The sequence below is a fragment of the Desmodus rotundus genome, chromosome 2 (assembly GCF_022682495.2).
Source record: "Desmodus rotundus isolate HL8 chromosome 2, HLdesRot8A.1, whole genome shotgun sequence".
Classification (NCBI taxonomy): Eukaryota; Metazoa; Chordata; class Mammalia; order Chiroptera; family Phyllostomidae; genus Desmodus; species Desmodus rotundus.
Genome location: NC_071388.1, coordinates 32,221,782 through 32,243,651, shown reverse-complemented (window position 1 = coordinate 32,243,651; position 21,870 = coordinate 32,221,782). Strand labels below are relative to the sequence as shown.

Here is a 21,870-nt window from a genome sequence, read left to right as displayed (position 1 = left end):
CTTAATGCAAGATAGCCCAATTTTTAAATGGCCTCTAATTTTATCTCTTCCAAACATGGTGTAGACCAAAGAAAACACATCTACCACCAGCTCTGCTTGTCCCACTGAGAGGTATCTCCCTACTCATCCCATGAGTCTCCAAGCAGCTGCTTATTCACCTGTGCCTTTCCCCTCCTGCAGGTATGCTCATTTACTTTGGGTATGGCATCTGGAACAGCACCTTGGAAATCAGCGCCCGAGAGGAGGCCCTGCACCAGAGCACGTACCAGCGCTACGACGTGGATGACCCCTTCTCCGTTGAGGAGGGTTTCTCCTACGCCACAGAGGGTGAGAGCCAGGAGAACTGGGGCGGGCCGGCCGAAGACAAAGGCTTCTATTACCAACAGATGTCAGATGTGAAGGAGAACACCCGGACAAGTAGCAAAGCAAAGAGCAAAAGCAAACACAAACAGAACTCGGAGGCCCTGATTGCAAATGATGAGTTAGATTACTCTCCAGAGTAGAAGTAAACACACAAGATATATGTAGAAATGGTGGTGGTTTATTTTCAGTAACATTACCTGTGGGCTAGAAGGTGAAAACATGTTTTGCCTCTCACATCAAAAGTCCAGCCTTCCCCAAAGTCAGTCCCCAGTCATAGCCTGTCATTTGCTACTTTTGCTCTTCAGAATAGTTCTGTCAAAGGGTTTAATCTGAATCTCCTTGCTGGTCCCCTTGTGGGGGAAAAAAAAGAAAGAAAGAAAGAAAACCTAAACAAGAAGGTACAAGAAATTCTATCTTAGTTGTAACCATCAGAGCTGATGGCAGCAAATGTTTCTTAGGCCTTTGCTTTGCTGGTTGAATCTTTTTGCTTCTTACTGATACTCCAAGAAGCAAGGAGAAAACTTTTTGGACCACACTGAGGCTGCAGCCCCTGGTGGAGATGTGCCAAATCAGGTGGGTGTGGGCACAGGCAGCAATGCAGCCCCTGAGACCACAGGGCAAAGCTGTGTGCTCAGCACGCAGGCTGACAGCTGCTCCCCAGGCCAGGGTGGGCAGGTGGCGTTGGCACTTCCTCAGCAAGCAACGTTTTGTCCTGAAATCTCACAAAAACAAATCCATGGAAAAGATGCATGCTTCTCTTTATTCACCAATGTTCTCATAGTCTGCAAACTGTAACTTGAGGATCCAGCAAAGTTCAGGGACTTGGAGACCATTCTCCCTAAGGTTTCAGATTCACCAGAAAGCAGTCATGCAGACCCAGTCATGTGGTGAGAAGCACCATCAAAGTTCTTCTAAATGCCCAGGAAAAAATGAAATAACCATCTCTTGTAGTGAAGGCCAGAAGGGCATTGGCAGAAATTAACTCTCTGTCAAGCCTTCTCTTACACCAAGCTCTAAGCTCCTGCTGATATAATGGAAGGGGGCAAATTTGGAGCATGATTTCATGGCACTAATATGCCTTGAAGAAGGAGGCTGTTTGTTTAATAATCAGATAAAATCTTTACAAGGAGAAGTGACCCAGCCACTGAGATCACATTGCAAATTCTATTTCAGATTTCTAAAATTATAAATTCTGTAGCTTTTCTGAGATATGCCCCCAGTTGATTGGTGGGCGCTACTCTGAAAACAAAAATGTTGAAGCACAGCTTCTTAGGTAATTGCATTCCATGTGATCACATTTCGCTTCTGAACCTTATTCTTCTGGGGTAGCTCACCTCCAGACATGTATTTTTTCTGCTATTTCCCAGAGCAGTTTCACTGCAGCCCGGAGAAATATCTACCTGGGAGGCTCTAAATCTGGTCCATCTTAAAGGAATTTCTCTGAAACAAGCTAAATGAGACGATCTGGCACAGGAAAAAAACTCACGGTCTGTAAGTTCTACTCCTGTGTGACAGGGATTTCAATGCTGCGTTGAGGGATGTACACATGTATGTGAAGGCACAAGTTGGGCCAAGCTAAAATCTTTGGGACAATTTCCTGAAAGGGGGGCAAAATACCAAATTCCTTATTCTCCCTCTCCTGGATCCAGCACTACGCCAAAAATTTTCCGGAATACATCAACAAATGTTTAAGTCTATTCTTTCTTACAGGTTGAGGCTAGAGCCATCTTGGCATGCTGTAAGATTATGAACAGGGAGCAGAAGTCCATTTGTTTCCCTCAGCTCACCCTGACTGCGAATATGCTAAGTGATAAGAATATGCCAAGTGCTAAGTGATGGGAATTCAAAAAGAATGACATCTGCCCTTGAAGGCTCTCGGTCCCGGGAATACGAGCAGCTCCGGAGTCTGATAACTGTAGATAAAACAGCCGAACGTGACAAGTCCCCGTGGTTGATGCACTGGGCTTCAACATAGTATTTTTTTAAAGGTCAATTGAAACTACATTTTAATAGGCTTTTAAATAAATTGCGTATCATACCCATAGCCAACATTATGTCATTTAAATTCAAATAACTACTATTTTCTAGATCTTTTTCATGCTTCTATATTAATTGTATATAACTCTGGTTTCTGAGATCATTTGTCATTTTAATATAATGCTCGGCAATGCTGTGTTTTTCTCTCTCCTAAACTTAACCATAAAGATACAGCACCTGGCCTGTGAAATATATCCTTGGGGATTAATTGTAAATGAGTTATCAGCATTTTTTGCAAGAATGAAGTTTTGAACTGGTTTTAGAACTCAACAAATCTTCCTAGTTTAAATATAATCTCTTAAGCTTGAGATACATCCAGGTAGATAGGGTGGGACTGTATCTGTTAAAAATGTTCAAAGGGAAATATTAATGCAAAATAACAAAATCTTAAAGAGCTTCCTTTCACTAGAGAGGTTTAGGTATTAAAGTCTGGCAGCAGCTGTATGCAATTTCTGGAGCATGAGAAGAGAGAACACAAGCTTCGGTGAATACCATTGCTACTGTTGAATAGCAATACCATTGCTGTTCCGTGAAGATGCCGTGAAGCACTCTCATTTCAGGGGTCACTTCTATCCCTCGGTAGCTGTATAATATTTTAAGCTGTGATCTCTTTATTTCTCTCAAATTGATTAGTTATGTTTCTAGTAAACTTGTTTAAAAAAAATGAGTCAATCTAATAGAAAAAGTTTTTTAAGGTAAACAGACATATTTTTCCTCATGTTTCCCAGCCTGTGTGAAAAAGTCCCAGATTCCACAATGCAGTTTTCAAATACCAACAATCACTAGAACGACTTACTAGTGTTTCCTAACAATTTTCCTAAGACCACATTTGTGAACCCACATGAAAAGATCCCCTTGTAAATAATCCCCACAGAAACTTAGCCCCTTGACAGGAGTCCAAGGAAGGCCTGTGTTTTCTTAAATTCTTATCTATAGCTAGAGCTCTTCCATTGAGTTTACATCATGTGGATTTGTAGTTTGGAGCCAATTATTTGATTTTTTTTCATTGTTGTCATTTATTGGTATTCTGTTTCATTTCAAAAGGATTTGAGGTAGCTATTACAATGCATGTAATACCCAAAATAACTAAGAGAGGAGCTGGGGGCAAATAAAAAGGATAAGACAAAGCTAGAAATGTGTTAAGTAATCAAGTGCAGAACCTTTTTTTAAAAGATTTGTTTATTGTTAGAGAGAGGGGAAGGGAGGGATAAAGAGAAGAAGAGAAACGTCAATGGATTGCCTCACACTCCCAGCTGACCCGAAACTCAGGCATGTGCCCTGACTGAGAATTGAACCTGTAAACTTTCAGTTCACAGGCCGACATTTAATCCACTGAGCCACACCAGCCAGGGCAGAACCTTGATATGCAATGCTAGTTGCCAATGAGGGGCAACTTGAAAAACAATAAAATTGTTGGTAGTGACAGGAAGAAGTGCTCCTGTATGATATGAATGAATCTTCCCTCATTAGGACAGAGAACTGCAATAGCATAGAGCACTGAAACCCACAGATGAGCTTCAGACCTGGATTTTACCAGGTACATGTGCCTGGCATATTTGGATGTTCCATAAATATCTGACGATTGAGCAAATGGCTAGATGGATAGATGGGTGCATGGATGAATGAAAGGAAAATGCAATACATTTATTTAACACATTTTTATGGAGTGCTTATTATGTGCTATGGCATAAGAAATAGGGGAAACAGAATATATAAATAAAGAGCAATAGAGAAGATGACAGGTGAGATGAAGGAGTTGCAATGTGCAATGGGGGTTCGGATATAAAAAAGACCTCCTTCCATTAGAAAGATCATAGAGAATGCGGCCCTTGTGTTGGGGCTTGTGGAATGGGCAGAATTTTGCCCAGTAGAAGTGGAAGAAAGGCTTGCAGAATGGAAGATCAGCATGAGTAGGGTATAGACTCGGCTGATGGCTGTCTCCTAACTAGTAAGTCGTACTGTGCCTCCTTCCAGGGAAAGCAAGAAGCTAGTTTGGCAAGAGCTTATGACTTATGCATGATTTGTGTATGAAACATAAGAAATCATGCTGAGAAGGCAGGTTAGGGCTCACCCACAGATAGACGTGAAAGTAGAACTGAGCTGGATGACTCTGCTTGGGTGGGGAGGCATTGGGGAAATGATGAAAGCATGAATCAGGGAGATTTGAACTTTAAGAACCTGGGGCAGTGACTCCCTCTGCCTATGCAAGGAGTTAACAAATCACATACACACTCCAAGTTTATGTAACATATTAAAAGGAAAAGACGTCCATACTTAAAGCATTAACCTAGGAGAAGTGTGGGCATTTAACACATGGACAGATAACACAAAGTTATTTGCAGCTACTTTAAAATTCTCAACAATAAGTTTAAACAACCAAACCTAACAAGTTTTTATTTCTATCTTATCTACACAGTAAAACCTCAGCTCAAGATTTACTCAGCTTGAGCTCAAGGAGTTTCAGAACTGGCCTAAAAAAGCTAAAGTGTACTGCCGTCGCCTTTCCCACCAGGTTTTACCAGGGTCCAGAGACGTCAGTGGAAGCCCATAGAGGGTCAACCACATGTTTACCTATCCTGTAGCTCAGACTGGAATGTCTTGTTGGGTGGAGAAGTCAGATATCAGGAAATGAGTTTGAAGCCAGAGCTGAGGTCAGCTCACTGAGTCTAGGCAGCAGATAATGGTCCACTCTTGGATTTCAGCCTTCAGGTTAGTGAGCAATCCACAGACGGCCTTAATTTCTTACGCGTGCAGGGAAGGAGGTGCAAGGAAACTCATACCCCAAAGTTGGCCCCTAGGGCTGCATAATAGCACTCTATCTTCATGCTGTTTGGAATAAGACTAGGCAAAGAGAGTGTTTCTACCAAACATTTTTGCTAAGCCTAGGTTTCTCTGGTATACAAGCACCTCCCTGATGCTGAGGACCTGTTTGTCTTCTGGGGCCTACTGAAGTCCCCAAGAAAGAAAGCCGTCATGCCAACTGGTAAGCATGACGGCTGGCTGTGAGAAAGCCAACATTTGGAGTTAAACAAATGAGCAAGTGAAGAGGCAGCATCCCAAACGACAGGCCCCTCCGCAAGCAGGAACCAGGGTGCCGTTTCACCACGGAGTGAGTGTACTTCATGTTTTTCAGTTGGAATGGTGATGGGTAGCAAAACTTCGTGTACATAATTCTTAGTCCCGTGTCTACTTGTATTTTCTCTAAGACTTTACAGAAGAGGCTGTTGTGATTGTTTTTCCTCCTCAGGAGCGACTTCTTGTCTAAAATGCTTTCCTCTTCTTGTTCAGCTTGCATCGTTCTGAAATACCTAAGCTGTAGCCTTTTGCCAAAATTAATTCTCCAAGAGAAAAAACCCTTTTTTCAGGACTTAATAAAGCTCAAAAGGGATTAGTGGAAGTTTTGAAGCCTATCAAAAATGAACCTATATTCTGCAGTATCAACTAAAATAATGTTAGAAATCACTCAACAGTCTTCTGCATGCATGGAATTACAAAACTCACATAGGGCTTTCACCAACACAGCTTCGGACTCGAGTCTTCTGAAAGTAGGTAGCTCTAATTTCTTACTCTTTAAGAACATTCAGTGCATTTTGGTACAAAAAGAAAAGAAAATGGCTTTGCCTTTGAACTAGGAGATGGGGGCAGCATGGATTTTCCATCTGGGACTCCCTCTGTGCTTTTTATTTTTCCTTTGCTATTACATCTTCCTGACATTGAATTGGTAACATCGGCCAGAGGGAGTTGTGGGTTATGTAAATTTCTCAGGAAGAGCAGACTATGAAGGATTGTGTTGGTTTGAATATTGGGATGGAGAGACTGTTCCTTGCCCCCCTCCTCCTGATTGGTCTTGGCAATTGTGATACACTTGTCTCATGCTCCCCAAGGCAAGAATCATAATCCCCCACTTTCCAAAGCAAAGACACTATTAATGCTACGATGGCACAAAAATACCTCAACTGTCTGAGCTGACTGACGGGGCTGCAGGTTTTGAGAGAGCAGGTATTGTTCTCATCCCATGTAGTCACACCATCCAACGGCAGGACTCGACATTCTCGCTTTTTCTCACTGTGGAAAAGAAAGGTTACTGTTTAATTCGTATCCAAAGTTATAAGTACAGCTTGTAAATTTTACTAACTTGTTTCATTTTTGTTTGGTCCTTGAGAAGTACAACTTGCTTTTTGCAGCTGGTAATTTCTGGTGTTGTTCTCTGATACATATATGTACATATATTGGTATGAAATTGCTGTATTTGTTAAAGTTTGTTCGTTTTGTGGTTTTTAATTCCCATTGGTGCACTGTACAATGGGGTGTTGTAGATTATCATGAAGAAAGAAATAATATGCAGATATGTTATGGAGTATGTTTTATTTTGAAATTGATTGTGGTATTGATAATATATTGATTTATCAAGATACTAAGGGAAAATTCTAAATTTACCAAAATGTGTATATTTTAATAAATGCATAAAGCTTTATTGTGTGCCTTTAAGTCTAAAAGAGGTTTATTTAAAAAGTCAGAAACAAAAGTTTCTTACTATAAAATATTCATAGTATTGTAAAGCTTTTACACAGGAGACTATCAAAGGAAAAAAAAGAAAAGAAAAAGAAGCTCTCCCATATTTTGTTAACCTTAACCAGTACCTGATGTCTGGTACATCCTTTCCATTCTAAAATGGAACTGAATAAATGAATCTTGCCTTAAATGTTTCAGTTGTCCATTGTAGAAAAGCCAGATAAATGAGCTCTTTTTTTTTAAACTAATCGCATTATTGTGGAAATTTTGTTTTCAGAATAAAAATACTTCAAAAAGTACAGCTAACTGACTATTAAAATTTAAATTTGAGGAAAGCCAGTGCCATCCTGCATTTTTAAATTCACTTTACTGTAGTGCACCCGGGAGAACTCGAACTGCTTCCATCTCCCTCTCACCATTTTCTTCAGACAAAGCGCAAGGCTCTACCCAGAACCCAGCCCTCTATGCAGCCTCCGGAGTTACCCCACTCCCGTGCCAGCTCCCAGTGAGAGCCACACGCCCCCTGCAGCCTCGGCACCACGGAGCGCTCATGTCCGTCGCCCCCATTCATTTTAAGGACAAAGAGGAGGAATATTACCTACCCACCTACAATCCCAAACCCAATTGTAACAGCATTAATGGTGGTTTAATTGATTGCACTTTGTGATAGTACAGTTAATGCTGACACCTGGAGTAAAGGAGAGGGGTGTAGCAGGGTCTCATATTTTCTATACTACTTGAGATGCGAAGAACTGCCATGTCTTAATTCCCTACCCCTCTTGATCTCCCTTGCAGGATAGCACTGGAGAAAAACAAACTTTAAATGTATTAATTTACAGATCCTCAGTTGTCTTCCTGTCTAGTCTCCTTAGATGATTGAGTCTCTGGGGTAAAGGCTGTGTCTTTGGACTTCCCTCCCCCCCCCCCCCCCCCCCCCCCCCCCCCGCTTCTCTCCACATCGTACATAGGACAAGTAGGCACCTTGGGACCTCACAAAGTTCTCCAAATCGCCATCAGCTGCCCCATCATATTTTCCTGAACCCCATCAATGGGCTGAAATCTCTTCCCTTTCAAAGGTCATTTCAGTTTTGGGAAAAGCCAGAAGTTACAAGGCACCAAATCGGGGCTGTAGTAGGGCTCAGTCACTTGGGTGGTGTTTCACAAAAAAACTCTGCATGAGACGTGATGCATGAGCAGGCATGTTGTCATGATGAAGCTGCCAATCACCAGTTGCCCATAGCTGCAGCCTTCTGAATCATCCAAATAGTTTCCGCGGAGGAATGTTCAAACTTAATACAAAATCTGATGCAGATTTTTTGCTCTACTCACTCAGTCATTTTGAATGCAATGACCACACAGTACACGTGCTCACTCAATGGCGTCTATCACCTCTGCTGATAGTACAGTGAAGTTGTCATTGTTCATTTATGCTCATTCCAGTCTACTCTCCTTGGCTGCCAGGTTACATTGATGTAGCATAAACCATTCTCATTGTATTAACAATGGCTGGACTTTTCCCAACAGACCTCGAATAGAATATTATTCAGTCTTAAAAAGAATGGACATTCCTACACCTGTTACATCATGGATGAATTTTGAGGGCACTATGCTAAGTGAAATAAACCAGTCACAGAAAAACAAATACTACATGACTCCAATCACAAGGTACTTAGGGTAGTCAAAACCATAGACAGTTAGAAGAAGGGTAGCTTCCAGGGGCTGGGGAAGGGGAGGGTGCGAAGTTACTGTTTAGTGAGTAGAGAGTTTCAGATTTGCAAGATGAAAAGATTTTGGAAGAGGATGGTGGTGATCCTTGCACAACAAGATGGATGTGCTTATTATCACTGAACTACACATTTAAAACTATCTAAGCTACTAAGTTTTGTGTTCTGCATATTTTACCACAGCTTTTAAAATGGAAAAATGATTGAAAATGTTATTCAGAGTATCAAAGCTGCCTTAGAACCATCTTCTCCTTACGCCGTAACTCAAAACCATTTTCAAACTTAAATACCCCATTAGAAATGTGAGGGATCTTCATATCACAAACATTAAATTGACAGCTCTTTCACATTTCATGTTCAACTGTCAGCAGTTCTCTGACTGGCAATGAGAGCCCTTTCTCTGTCACGCTCCCTTCCTCTCCTTGGCCCACGTGCGTCTCTCCCTGTGTGAAGATAGGTGTTTTCCATTCTCACATTGGCCTCAGTCAAATCAAGAAAAACTCTAAACTATGAAGCTCAGAGAGAAAATCACATGCCCCCAGTTCTATGAACCTGAAATTTGAATTCTCCAAGCTTTTATTACATATCTGTGTGATATATTGACTTACCCCTCAAAGCCATTTACAGTGTTTTCAGGAAGGGATGAGCCCTCCTTAAGTCAGTGAACTGGGTGAGGTAAGTGTTGTGGCAGGCTCTCCTTCAGAAAGGAGAAGTACAAATGATTTGTGACTCTTAATTTCAAACATGCAAGAGGAATGCAATTTGGAACAGAATCCAAAGAGGAAATAGTCCATCCAGATTCAATTCTGGTGGCTGGAAGACTGATTGAATTTCCTTCCTAGCAGAGACACTCCCCACAGGGCAGGGCTGGGGAGGGGGATAGCGGTTTCCTAGCAATGGAGTTTCCCTGTGCTATGAAGCTCTATGTCCAAAGCAGCCCCTTTAATCTACTGGTAGTAAATTCCAGATGCAGATACAATGTCCTCAACTTTCTCAGCAGCTTTCCCTCTTGTACAAGAATGTGGAGTCAGGCTAACCAACCATGGTGGAAAGGACATACGAAGATGTGTTGTGAGGCTGGAGGCCAGTGGAGGAGGGGCACCTCTGCCCTATCTGCTCCCTGATGCCCAAAATGCCTCCACTGGAAACAAAGTCTGGCATTCCTCAATAGGAAGAGATCTTTCAATGCCTTCACAGTTAACTCTCCCTGGAAGAAGGAACACAGCGTCTTAACTCATCTAAGTTGAGATATGCATGACCAATACCAGTTTCTTCTCAGAAAACACATTTCCACAAGTCATGAGAAAAGATTATGAGGTCTCTGGGTGCCTGAGAGGGGGTACGGAGACTTCAGGAGGGGAAATGGGACAGAAGAGACATCAGGGTCCCACAGATACACTGGGCCCCATTCATTTCCCAACTTTGCCTAGAGCTAAGTACAACAAAGGCATCCAAATACAACAAGGGGGGAAGAGACCATATGCCTGCCCTGAACTGATGTCCCCAAATCACTCTGAAGGGACAGATGGATGGAGAGGTTCAAAGAGGTTTGGACTCCAAGAGAGAGAAATCTGTATTCTATTCCTGGCTTTTCACATCTGGCTAGGTAAACTCAGGCAAGCCACTTCCCAGTTCCCCATCTATAAACAAGAAGTCGGTCCATGATTTCTACCTCTCCAGATCTCCACTACCATGAGGGGTGAACACATCTCTCTTGCTTCCTGGCGCAGCTTTGGCAACTAGTGCACAGCCTGGGATGGAAGAGGCATTCAATAAATATTTGTTGAAGGAATGAATAGAAGTTATGTTTCTCCTCAGCACTCAGAGGACCCCCTATGCTCTTGCCACAGTAAAGAACAATTTCAATCACCCCATTTAAATATTCAACACTTTACTTCTGGCAGATCGCTTTTAGAAATTGGTCCTAAGAAAATAAATAATGTGAGATATAGTAAAAGATTTGTGCCAAAAAATATATCTGTGATTATAAGAAAAAAATGCCCCCCAAATTGAAATCAACCTAATATCCCAAACGAGAGGTTTAAAAAAGTATAGTGTACCTGTAGAACTCGATACTGTACATCCATCTAAAAATGTCTTTAAAGAATGTTTCATGACATGAGATCTCCATTATGTTAAATTTTTTAAGTAGAATGCAAAGATTATATATAGAATGTCTTTAGTTTTGAAAAAATATATATTTTATAAATGCACAGAAAAAATTTAGAAGATTATATAAAGTATTAACTAACCATTGTCCCCTCTGAGAAGCCTTATTTGGGATGCTTTTGCATTTTTTCTTTATACTTATCTTTTTTTCTTCCAAATGTTCTTAAAAATATATTTTACTTTTATTTTCAAAAATAAAATTTTGTCGAGCTTTATTTCCTATAACATAAGGACCTTTTCACACATTTGTCGTGTCCTAAGTGGAAAACCAAGAAGGCCCCCTGGTACCTCTTGCCAAGCAATGACACAAATAGTAGAAGCTCCCCTCTCAAAGCCAGCCCAGTCACAGATTTCTCTCTCTGCGTTGGCACATATGAATTTAGGATGTTTATATTCCTTCAGCAGAAGGAACCCATACTGGAATCAATTCTAAAGTAGAGCTCATTGGTTTGGATAGCTGGCTTAAATATGTGTTGTTAAGTATTAAATACTAGTGTTAATTTGTTCCAGATGTCAAAGATATCAAAGAGACATCGCAATTTTCAAGGATAAATGCAGATATTCGTGTATTTAGTTGTAACTATTCGGCTTACTCCTTCTCCCAAGTAAACCATGTGCCAATATACCTTTTGTTGCCTTGGGGATATTGCCTGTCATGCAGAATATGGTCAGTAATTATTTGCTAAATTAGATTGAATGGAATTTTATCCATACCTGCCAAAAATGTAACTATTTTCAAAAGCCCATATTTGTTATGATTTATACATGAAATACGTCCTTTTATAAGGTCATTCCTCTACTTAAAATCTCCAGCGGCTCCTACTTGCCAACGGAACAAAGCCCGTCACAGCCTGGGTCCCCCCTACCTCTCCAGTTTCACGTCTGACCCTCCCCTAAGTGCCCCAGAGTCAAACCCCGGTGGACTCCACATGTTCCCTAGGCACTCTCTCGTCTTCCATGTCTTCTTAAACATCCACCACCCCCTGGTCCCACTCAGTAAACTCCCATTCTTCCTTCAAATGCCTCTCACATGTAGCTCCCCTCAGAATTTCCAGAATTGGACCACTGCCCTGTCCTCTCCATCCCTAAACACGTTTCCATAGCATTCTTTTTTTAATGTTATAGCATTTCACATGTTGAATAGTTATTCATTTATGTGTCTCCTACTATATAGATCAGAAGCTTCCAAAAAGACATAAAAAAGAAATATTAGAAATATTTTTCTAAAATATTTTTAATCTAAAAATCAAGAACAAAATTAAGCCTCATCTTAAGTATTATTAAGTATTATACAGGGTGGGGCAAAAGTAGATTTACACTTGTTTGTCTGGAAAATAATACAATTAATAATAAATAATAATAATTCGGGAATAAACTATTTCACATACTCACAACTATAAACCTACTTTTGTCCCACCTTGCATATATTTATAAGTATAATATCAATATAAAAATATTATCCAATGTTAATATATTCTATATTATAGTTCATTATAATATATTAACTTATTATTATATAATCAATATGTTGAACATATTGTATATATTATGTATTGATTTATATTATATAACACATTGTTATTACAATATATTATGTTATAATAATATAGAGAATATAAACATATTATTATATACAAATCAAATTAAGCCTTATATCTAATGTAGCACTTATATATTATATTAATTATATGATGTTAACATTATCATAATAGTGTATTCAATATGATATAAGGCTTAATTTTGTTTGTATTGTATTGTATTATGGAGCTTATTATAGATTACATTGGTCCACATATTCACCATTTCCTCCCTCTAAGGGTCTGATGGTCATTTGGGTTTTCAAGAGCCCCCGAGGTCAGAGGCCCCTCGTCAATGAGGAAGGGTAGACAGCACCACCCTCACCACCGTCACTGTTTCATTCAAGTTATGATATTTTGTATATTAGCAATGCCCTCTTAAGTGGATTTACAGATTGCATTACCTGTTTTTATTAAACTAACTCTACAAAAAAGCTAGTCATTTTTAAAGATTCCTTTAAAAGAACCATAAAACAGCCATAGCAGCAAAAATAATGAAGCCAAATGTACACAAGTTTGCTGACAAGACTTTAAAAGCAAAATAAACATGGTTAATCTGTGACCTTATAACAATTTATGAAAAAGCAATTGCTTTTAGAAGGAAACTCATGCAATGCCAAATCCTATTGAAAAACGTACATTTGGACATGTATGTAATTTTATTACCAAAAATTGTATCAACTATAAAACCAATCCTACTGTACATAGAGAAACCTTAAATTTTTAAAATCTGATTAAGAAATCTTATAAATGAAGAGCTTTTAAACAATTTTTTAGAAGTACAAAAATGCAACCTACCTGATTAGTTTGAAAAAAATCAACTGAAAGGCATCAAGGGAGATAGAGAGTTGCTAAGTTTTAATACAAATCTTTGCAAAAGTGACGGAGGAGGGTGACCCAAGGGTACGATGACCGGGAAAGGCAGTCAATGCTTCTCCGATGTGGTTCTGTGAACCCAAATGAAGCAGTCTTTTTAGCCAAATCAGCTACTAAGCCAGGGACTGAAATTAACTGAACTAATTGTCAGACTTTTGAGTGTTTTCGTTCCAGTCATAAATAATGGAGCAAGTTCAAACTCAATGTTCTTCTTAAAATATTATTACTAATATAAAAAGAAAAGAAAGTTTGTATTACAAATAAGTAATATGAAATAAAATGTTATTTCATTTTTCCACGCTCCTAATATTTTTGTGTACATTTTATACCATATATAATACATTAAGTCAGTTTTTCACCTATAGAGATAACTAAACATACATAAGTACATCTAGAGACAGAGGAGGTAAATAAAAGTTTAGAGAATGAAATTTTCTGATGAGATGTAATAACAGAGATATAAAAAGCTGACTCCTGTGCATAGGGTTGTGAAGGAAAACACAGAATAGTGAAAACAGGATGCTTAGGTAGAAGAACATGATCTGTTTATTTTATAATAATTAAAGGGAAAGAAATTGTCTCTAAAATATTTTGGTGTCCTAGACTTTAAACTGTATCACTGAGTAAAAGATAATAATGTGGAACTATATATCCAGCTAAGAAAATATATTAGAGGAATTATGCTGAAGTATAGTGGCATTTTCTGGCAAACCCTCAAGATCAAATCATTGAATAAATTCACTTGACCAAACACATGCACGTTCTAGTATCTTTCCTAATTTGATTTCACGAATATGATGAAATACTATTACATTTCCAGAAAATGCTCAACCACCTAGTGAAAAAAAACGTGGAGGAAAATTAGAGGCATATTTATCACTTATCATTATATAGCAATTGAAACATGGTTTATGTTCTTCTCTCACAGCCCTTGAAGCTTTTGTTTTCATTTAACAGATTATAAAATGGATGCATTTGAAGCCAATTTACTGGTGCCCAGATCTTCAATCACTGCGGAATGTTTACCCAATCTTCTTCAGCAAAACTTGCATCTCAAAAGCTGTCCCTTTTCAAGTTCTGAGATGGGTTTATGGGCCCTTGTGATGAGGTGAGCAAACGTGGTGGCGACCACATGAGCTATTGATGAGACAGAGCAACCAGCTTACAAGAGACAGTTGGAGGACAAATAAATGGAATGACTACTTTCACCACGGGTGGTAAACATATGGAACTTGTTAACTCCAAGTGGCAGTGCTTGCTGAAGCAGAAATGGGTTCAGGAAGGGTTCAGATGCCTTTGTGGAGAGTAACTCTCTAAAGCGTTGCTAAATGAAATCAGGTTTATTCGGGGAAAACTTCAGGCTTTGGGGATGGACCTCAAGGACAGGAATTCCACTCCCCTCCGTCAGGAGCTCTGCAGCTCCAGGCCAGATACGGAGCATGGCTCTTCTGTTCTTATCATGACATCAGAAATAAATTCCAAACCCGAAGACAGAGGGTGTCTTTGGTAGCCTCCCAGGTCTTGGCACTGCCCACCCTCCTCAGGCCCAGAGAGAAAGCGTATAACTAGGAATTCAGAACCCTGGCTCTCTCTCTCTTTCCCATCCTGAAGTCAAACATTTTTTTTTTAAACAAAATCATGGTCCTACCTACTTCCCTTCTAGGGGTCTTGTGGGATTGCAAATAGCTCAGAAAGACCTCCTGACCTAGAGTGTGCACTTATTTTCAAATTTCAGGCCAAAACTACTTAACTTCAAAATGGCTGTGTGCAAAAATCATAACACTGTTTTCCTAAGGAAGCCTAATTGAATGATTGATATTTGGAGGGTTGTCCAGACCAATGATTTCTTTGCTAAAAACAGAGTTACGCACTCATTTTGGCATTTGTTTGCAAAGTAAACCCACAATCTGAACACTGTCCATACTCTGGCTCGACAGCCTCGGGAATTGTTACCAAGTCATCACTGCCGCGGCCCAGATCTAGTGAAAGGTGCTCCTGGGTGCCTTTTTACATACAGATTACGATCTCTGTCATTTATTGGGACTTCAAAGCCTACCACAGAGTTGACTCCTTTTGGTAGCTAATTCCCCTTATTTCCTGAAAATGCAGTGGTGTAGTGATGGAGAATGTGAGTCCACATTTCCTCTTTCCGGAGGTATAAATATGCAATAGCCCCCTACCATAGAGAAGTTGAGTTTCCTTTATTTTATAATTTTCCAACTGACTATACATAAAGGATACTGTTCTAAGAATTTAATCTAACCACTAAACTAACATTTTTAATTGGGAAAGTACTTATGTTAAAAATCTTATGCTAATTTCAAATCTGTCCTTTTATTAAATGGCTTTCTGTAAGCAATTCACTCCACTTGCCTAAGGAATAAATTTCACTCAAGGCTAGAGGAGTGGCTAATTCCTCCGGCTTTGCAGCCAGACTGCAAGAGTTGTAATCCTGTCTGTGGAACCTGAGGCAATTTTCTTAACCACCCTGTGCCTCGTTTTTTCATCTGTAAAATGGGCACATGACAGTTCCTAACTCATGGAATTGTTTTAAAAATTAAATGAATACCTACATGCTCTCTCTCTGTTTCTATTTTAAGTAAAATGTACACTTCTCTTTAATATCCTCTGAGAAATAATGCATGTTTTTGAAACTACTACTGTCATTCTACTGTATTTTGTTAAGCATAATTTAGTTTCATTTCATAAACGCCGAGTGTGCTGTGGCAGTATGACACCTGGCCTTAACATTAGAAGACACAAGTTCGAATGCTGACCTTGATACTAGCTGTGTGGCCTTACCTCATGTCTTCATCTCCATGGGCCCAAGTTTCTTCACGTGGAAAAAAATGGATGGTACTGATAGCTGAATCGACTGAATGTGTGTGTGCTTCTCAAACTTCTTATGCTGAAGCCTTAATTAACCCTCCATGTGATGGTCTAAGGAGGTGAGGCCCTTAGGAGGTAATTAGATTTAAATGAGGTGATGAGGGTGGACCCCTGTGATGAAATTTGTGTCCTATAAGAAGGACTAGATCTCTCTCTCTCTCTCCCCCTCTCTCCCTCTCTCCCTCTCTCTCCCTCCCTCTCCCTCCCTCTCTCCCTCTCTCTCTCTCCCCCCCTCTCCCCCTCTCTCTCAGCACATAGCCAGCTAGAGTAAGGGCCAGGGCTGGCTTCAAGGACATGCAACCTGTGTAGTGTCACAGGCCCTACAACCAGAAGGACCCCACATTTGGTTTAATTCTCTACTGTCGCCATCTTGAAATTTTCAATAACATTATTGTTGAACTTGTGTTTTGCAAGTAAAGTCTAATGGGATGATGGAGCGTGTGTGTAAGCAGAGAAAATACATGTGCGATACACATGCCCACCATTTCTTGGCACCCTGTTTTCATACAGCATTCACAATGCCTCATGAGCATAGGATTCTGCAGACCCATGAGGTGTGGGAGTTCAGCAAGACTCCAAGCAAGTTCAAGGGTAAGTATTTGGTATGTGTATGACTGAGTGCTATGATCTGAATGTTTGTGTCTCCCCAAATTCATATGTTCAAATCCTAAGCTCCATGTCCTTATACCCCAGAAGTGATGGTACTATGTTAGGACGTGGGGCCACCGGGAGGTGCTGAGGTCATGAGAGTGGAGCTGTTGTGAATGGGATTAATGCCCACAGAGCTCCCTTGCCCATCCCACCCTGAGGGCACAGCGAAAGGGTGCCAGCTACAGACCAAGAAGAAGGCCCTTACCAGAACGCAGCCAGGCTGGTGCCTTGGTCTTAGACTTTCAGCCTCCAGAACTGTAAAATATAAAATCTTTTGGCCTTGGCTGGTGTGGCCCAGTGGATTGAGTGCTGGCCTGTGAACTAGGGTCATGGGTTTGATTCCCAGGCCCGGCACACGCCTGGCTTGCAGGCCAGGTCAGGTCCCTAGAGGGAGTGTGTGAGAGGCAACCACACATCGATATGTTTCTCTCCCTCTCTTTCTCCCTCTCCTCCCCTCTGTCTAAAATGAATAAATAAAAATCTTTTTTAAACATGGTTTTAAAAAATAAAAATAAATTTTTGTTGTTTATAAACTGCCTAATCTGTGGCATTTTTTTATAGCAGCCCTCTGAGTAAGCAGGTATACTGACAGTCCCCCCTGAGGCCTCACTTAACCACTCAAGCCACAGTTTGCTTCAGACACAAGAAGGAGACAATGGAGTTCTCAGAAACATGAATGACCAAGCATCCCTGTCATAGCCTTGTGTTAATTCCCTACTGAATCAAGCACTGTACATGGAAAGTGATGCCACAGGAGGAAAAGGAAAGATAATGCTTGCATTTCAGTTCTTCCTTACTCGTCAGTAAGCTGAGGGTAGAGAGGGTTGGCAGATGTGTACATATCAAGAAGGGAAATAAAACACAGTTGAGTTACTTTTGTGTAGTGTTTCCACCGTTCTAATAAGAAATAAATGCTAATACATGTGTAAGTTACCAAGTACAAGTTGTGGAATTTGGGTTGTTTCTGCCTAAAACTGAAACACTCTTACATTTGCATTTTAAACAGACATTGCACAACAGAAAGAGGAATAATAAAGCGATACTAGTAATTTAAAATTTTAATTTTTCTTTACTTAGAACACTTAACTAAAAAATAACACCATGACAAATCAAAACACGGACCACAAAGGAAAAACTTTATATTTTAGTATCTTTAACAACACTTTTTTCCTGCTTTTGGTAAAAGGAGCTCCACATTTCCACGTCACACTGGCATCGCCAATTATGTAGCAAGTCCTGACAAAGACTATATTTCCCGCATCTCTTGGAGCTAGGTGTGGCCATGTGACTCACTGCAAGCAGATTCCTGTGGGAGAAGCTTCAGGGAGTCATCCCAGGAGATGGCGGGCTTAAGCCTTTGATTCTCCACCTGCTACGTACATGCTACCGTTTTGTACCTTGAGTTCAAGGGCCACCTCATGGGGCTGGTGAAATAGTGAGTTGGAAGGAGCCATGGCCACTGCGGCCTTTGTGGGGCAGAGCCAGCTACACTAGGCGAAGACTGTGGAATGCCAAACTTTTACAGCTTGTGAAATGGAGTTCATAAAACGACTCACATGGACCTGTACTTGTAAGTTAATAAAGCCTAGGTTTTTGTTTTTATTGTTTGTTTTTTAATCAACTATGAAAATAAACTCACTCTTCACATCTTCCTTTGGAAGAGTTCCGCACACTCAGACCCTCTACCGTCCCCTGGAGGGGGGTCACTGCTGCAAGACTCCACTGCGCTCTGCTCAGTGTGCCTGGCCATGCATTTTATGTGCATGTCAGGGCTGGCTGGTTCAGCTATGATTCCATCACACCTATCACGATAAAAGCTGACCTCTGACAACTGGAGAGGGAGTTTTTAAATCACTTAGACAAGCAAAAGATTGATGCCTTCAAGTAAATTTCAGCCCTAAGAAAAAAACAACATATTCCTCTGCAGAAAGTCTCTGCAGGGTGCTGTGCAGAAGCCCAAAGAAGGCACTTCGCAGCCAATCCCTCGCTGTTTTGTTCATGATTAAATCAGAACTTCAGGGAGCTCAGGGACTAGCTGACTTTCAACACCCATAAAAAAGGTTCAAGCTTGCAAGAAAACCTAGTCAATATGCCTTTATACATTAAATATTCCATAAACTCTTATCTTTCATCTGTGCAACAATGTGCTTCTGTTGGTATTTTATTTTCCCCTCTCAGTCAGGGTGTAACTTTCCCAAGTAGATTAAAGATGACTACGATAAGAAGCTCACAGCATCATTATCTGTGATATACCTGACTACACCACTAAACTGAATTATTTGAGAGCTAGGACTGTCTTCATGCTTCTTTTTTATATGGGGTAGCTAAGCATGGTTGGCACACAGCAAATGCTCATTAAATGCCCACTTAACTAATTAACGAATGAATCAATGGATGAATAAATAAATAATATAATTTTAGCCAAACCAAAGCTTTAAGAGCTTGTGGGGGTTAGGGAGGAGTGGAGAAGAGTGGGGAAGGTGAGGAGGGTGTCTATGGGTTTCGGTTAGGATAAACATTAGTGATGAAAAACCTTAGCCTTCTACCCTGCATAAATTTACCACAAATGTAAGAGGTATGGAGCCAGAGGTCTAAACCAAATGGTTCAAGGACTGTTTTCCTTAAAGTGACAGTGCCCTAGCTCAGACTAGCTTTGACCAAAAATGATGGTGCTGGCTCCAGGCTCACATGGACCCAGAGACCTGAATGGTGTTTGGCCCCTGCTATCCTTCTCTCATTTCTGCCCTTTCTCTCCCCACCTGCACACAGGCTTCTTCACAAGGGGACAAATGCCACGGAGACTGGTAGAAGCTCTCCTAACTGGAGAGAAAGGTCTCCTTCCTTAATTTCAGTTTGAAAAATGCCAGGAGAGGATTTTATTGAATCACTTTATTGGAACTGACTTGGATCACACATCCATTTTCCTGACCTTTCATGTGGCAAAGGAGGAAGATCGTGGTCCCATCAAGACCACGCAGCTAGTGAAGGAGAAGGCGCCATGCCCCAGAGGAAGAGGAGAAAACTGACATGGATGGACACTTAGGGACCTGCGTCTGTGTCACTGCCTAGTCAGAATTGTTTGGGTTCTAATCGATGGAACTTGATCAGGAGAAGTCAAGGAAGGAATGGTTGTAACCAAAGTGCATTTGTGAATCTGTCTTTGGAAACAGTGGATCCAGGTGCCACGTGCCCTAAAGCCCTTTCTCTGTTCTTTCGCCTCTACTTCTCTACGCATTTGGCCTCACTTGCCCAGACTCACGTTTTTCCCATGGGGCTGGAACCACAGCTGCTAAGAGCTTTCAGGTGCATGTCTTTGCAGCTTTGCTCCCAGAGGGGAATGTGCTCTGACCCACAGCTCCAATAAAGTATGGGTTCCTGCTGGTCCGCCTGAGCCAGTCCCTGCCCTCTCAGGGTAGCCCAGCCAGAGTCAGGTGCTCACCCCAAGACCAGGGAGGAAGGGTCAGGTAAGACAAGGGAAGCTCTCATTCTGATGGGATGGCTAGTTCAAAGAAGAGCCTGTTCCCCCAACCACAACCCCATCATTTGATGGAGTCCTAGGAAACAGACAATGACTCTCTAGCAACATGGCCTTGGGCAAACCACCTGACCTTTCTGGCTTCCAGTCTCTTCATCTAATTACCTGTTTTTTTCTGTAATGGTTTCCTCTAGTAACCACATTCATTGAGGCTTTTTCAGTGGTTCTCAAATTTTAGGGTGCATCAGAGTCACCCCCAGACACTGTCTCCATAGGTCTGGGTAGGACCCATAAATCTCAATCTTAACGATTCTTATGCTGGCGATCCCCATAGCACACTTAGAGTAATGCGTGGAATGCCGTGAGGTCCTTGCTTAGACACTCTGTACCTGAGGCAAATCTGAGTGCTGCTCCAGTTTGGAAAAGGCCAAAGCAAAGGAGGAAGGCTTTCGTATAACGAGAATTTGAGGGAACAGAAGCACTCCCAGGACTCCTAATTGTGTGTGGGAAGGTTCTGCTCCATTCTTGGAAGCCAAAGCTGACACCCGAAAGGACCTGGCTGCCCTGTGGTACAAGTACTCTCATCTCCAGTGGTCCTGGGCCTCCTCATGCCTCTGAAAGGTCTCCTTTATGTGCATTTTTTCTGACCCTTCATTGAAACATGAATTTAAAAAAACAGGCAGCAAGACAACCCAGGTAAATTTTTCCTTCTAGCTTAAGCACAGGCTTATTGCCTAGGAGGCTTGGGGAAATGAGCAAGTGCTTCGTTTTTACCCAGCTTTGTTTTTTTTCTCCATATATTATGTTGAGCAGATTATGGGGGGGACAAATAAAATAAAGAACGATGATTTAGCTAGCAGTACTCCCAGAGTTTCTCACTCCTAACCAGGGGCTGTGGGCGTCAGAGCACCCTCAGCACAAAGTCTGCTGGAGGCAAATGCTCCTGTTCGGACCCTTTCGGACCAGAGCCAACTGAAACAGAACTGTGAGGTACAGCATGCTGAACTTCAGACCCCCAGCCTTCCCTCTTCACATCTTTCCTCCCATCATAAATACTTCGGAAATTTTTCAATCAACCTTCTGTTACAACTACTTTCTTCTACAATTTCATATCAACACAACTTAAATTTTAAATATTTCGAGTAATTTTAAATGAATAACACATAAAATTGATATATTGAATTCTATTATAAGAGTTGGAGGAAGCTAGGTATCCCCCACCCCCAGCAAAACAATAAACTGTTCTTAAGAAACTTCTGGAATATGCAATCCAACATTTCCTTTCTAGGCATTTACCTTAAAGAGTGCATCATGTGTACATGCAGAGATTTACCCATAAGGATGTTCATGGCAAAATTTCCTAGAAAAAATTTAAAAGGACTCAGGATACCCACGATATTCCTGGGAACTCCTTGAGTAAATCACGGCACATTCAAACAATGGAAGATTCTGTGGTTATTAAAAATATTGGTTTTCAAAAGTACTTCATGAGACAGAAAATGTTCTCTGTGTATTAAGTTTTTAAAGGTTACACAGCTATATGTAGAATGTCAGTGGTTTTTGTTTTAAATTAAAATGAAGACTAAGAATTCTAAAG

The 21,870-nt window shown here is 40.8% G+C and overlaps 1 protein-coding gene across 1 annotated transcript in view; it reads left to right on the top strand.

Moving 5' to 3' along the window:
- Positions 1–6,938, top strand: part of SLC7A14 (solute carrier family 7 member 14) — a 103,339-nt gene extending 96,401 nt beyond the window's left edge. Inside the window, exon 8 of the mRNA XM_024560528.3 lies at positions 181–6,938. Coding sequence (XP_024416296.1) covers positions 181–503 — 323 coding nt within the window. The 3' untranslated portion in view covers positions 504–6,938. The remainder of the gene's footprint in view (positions 1–180) is intronic.
- The last annotated feature ends 14,932 nt before the right edge of the window (positions 6,939–21,870 follow it).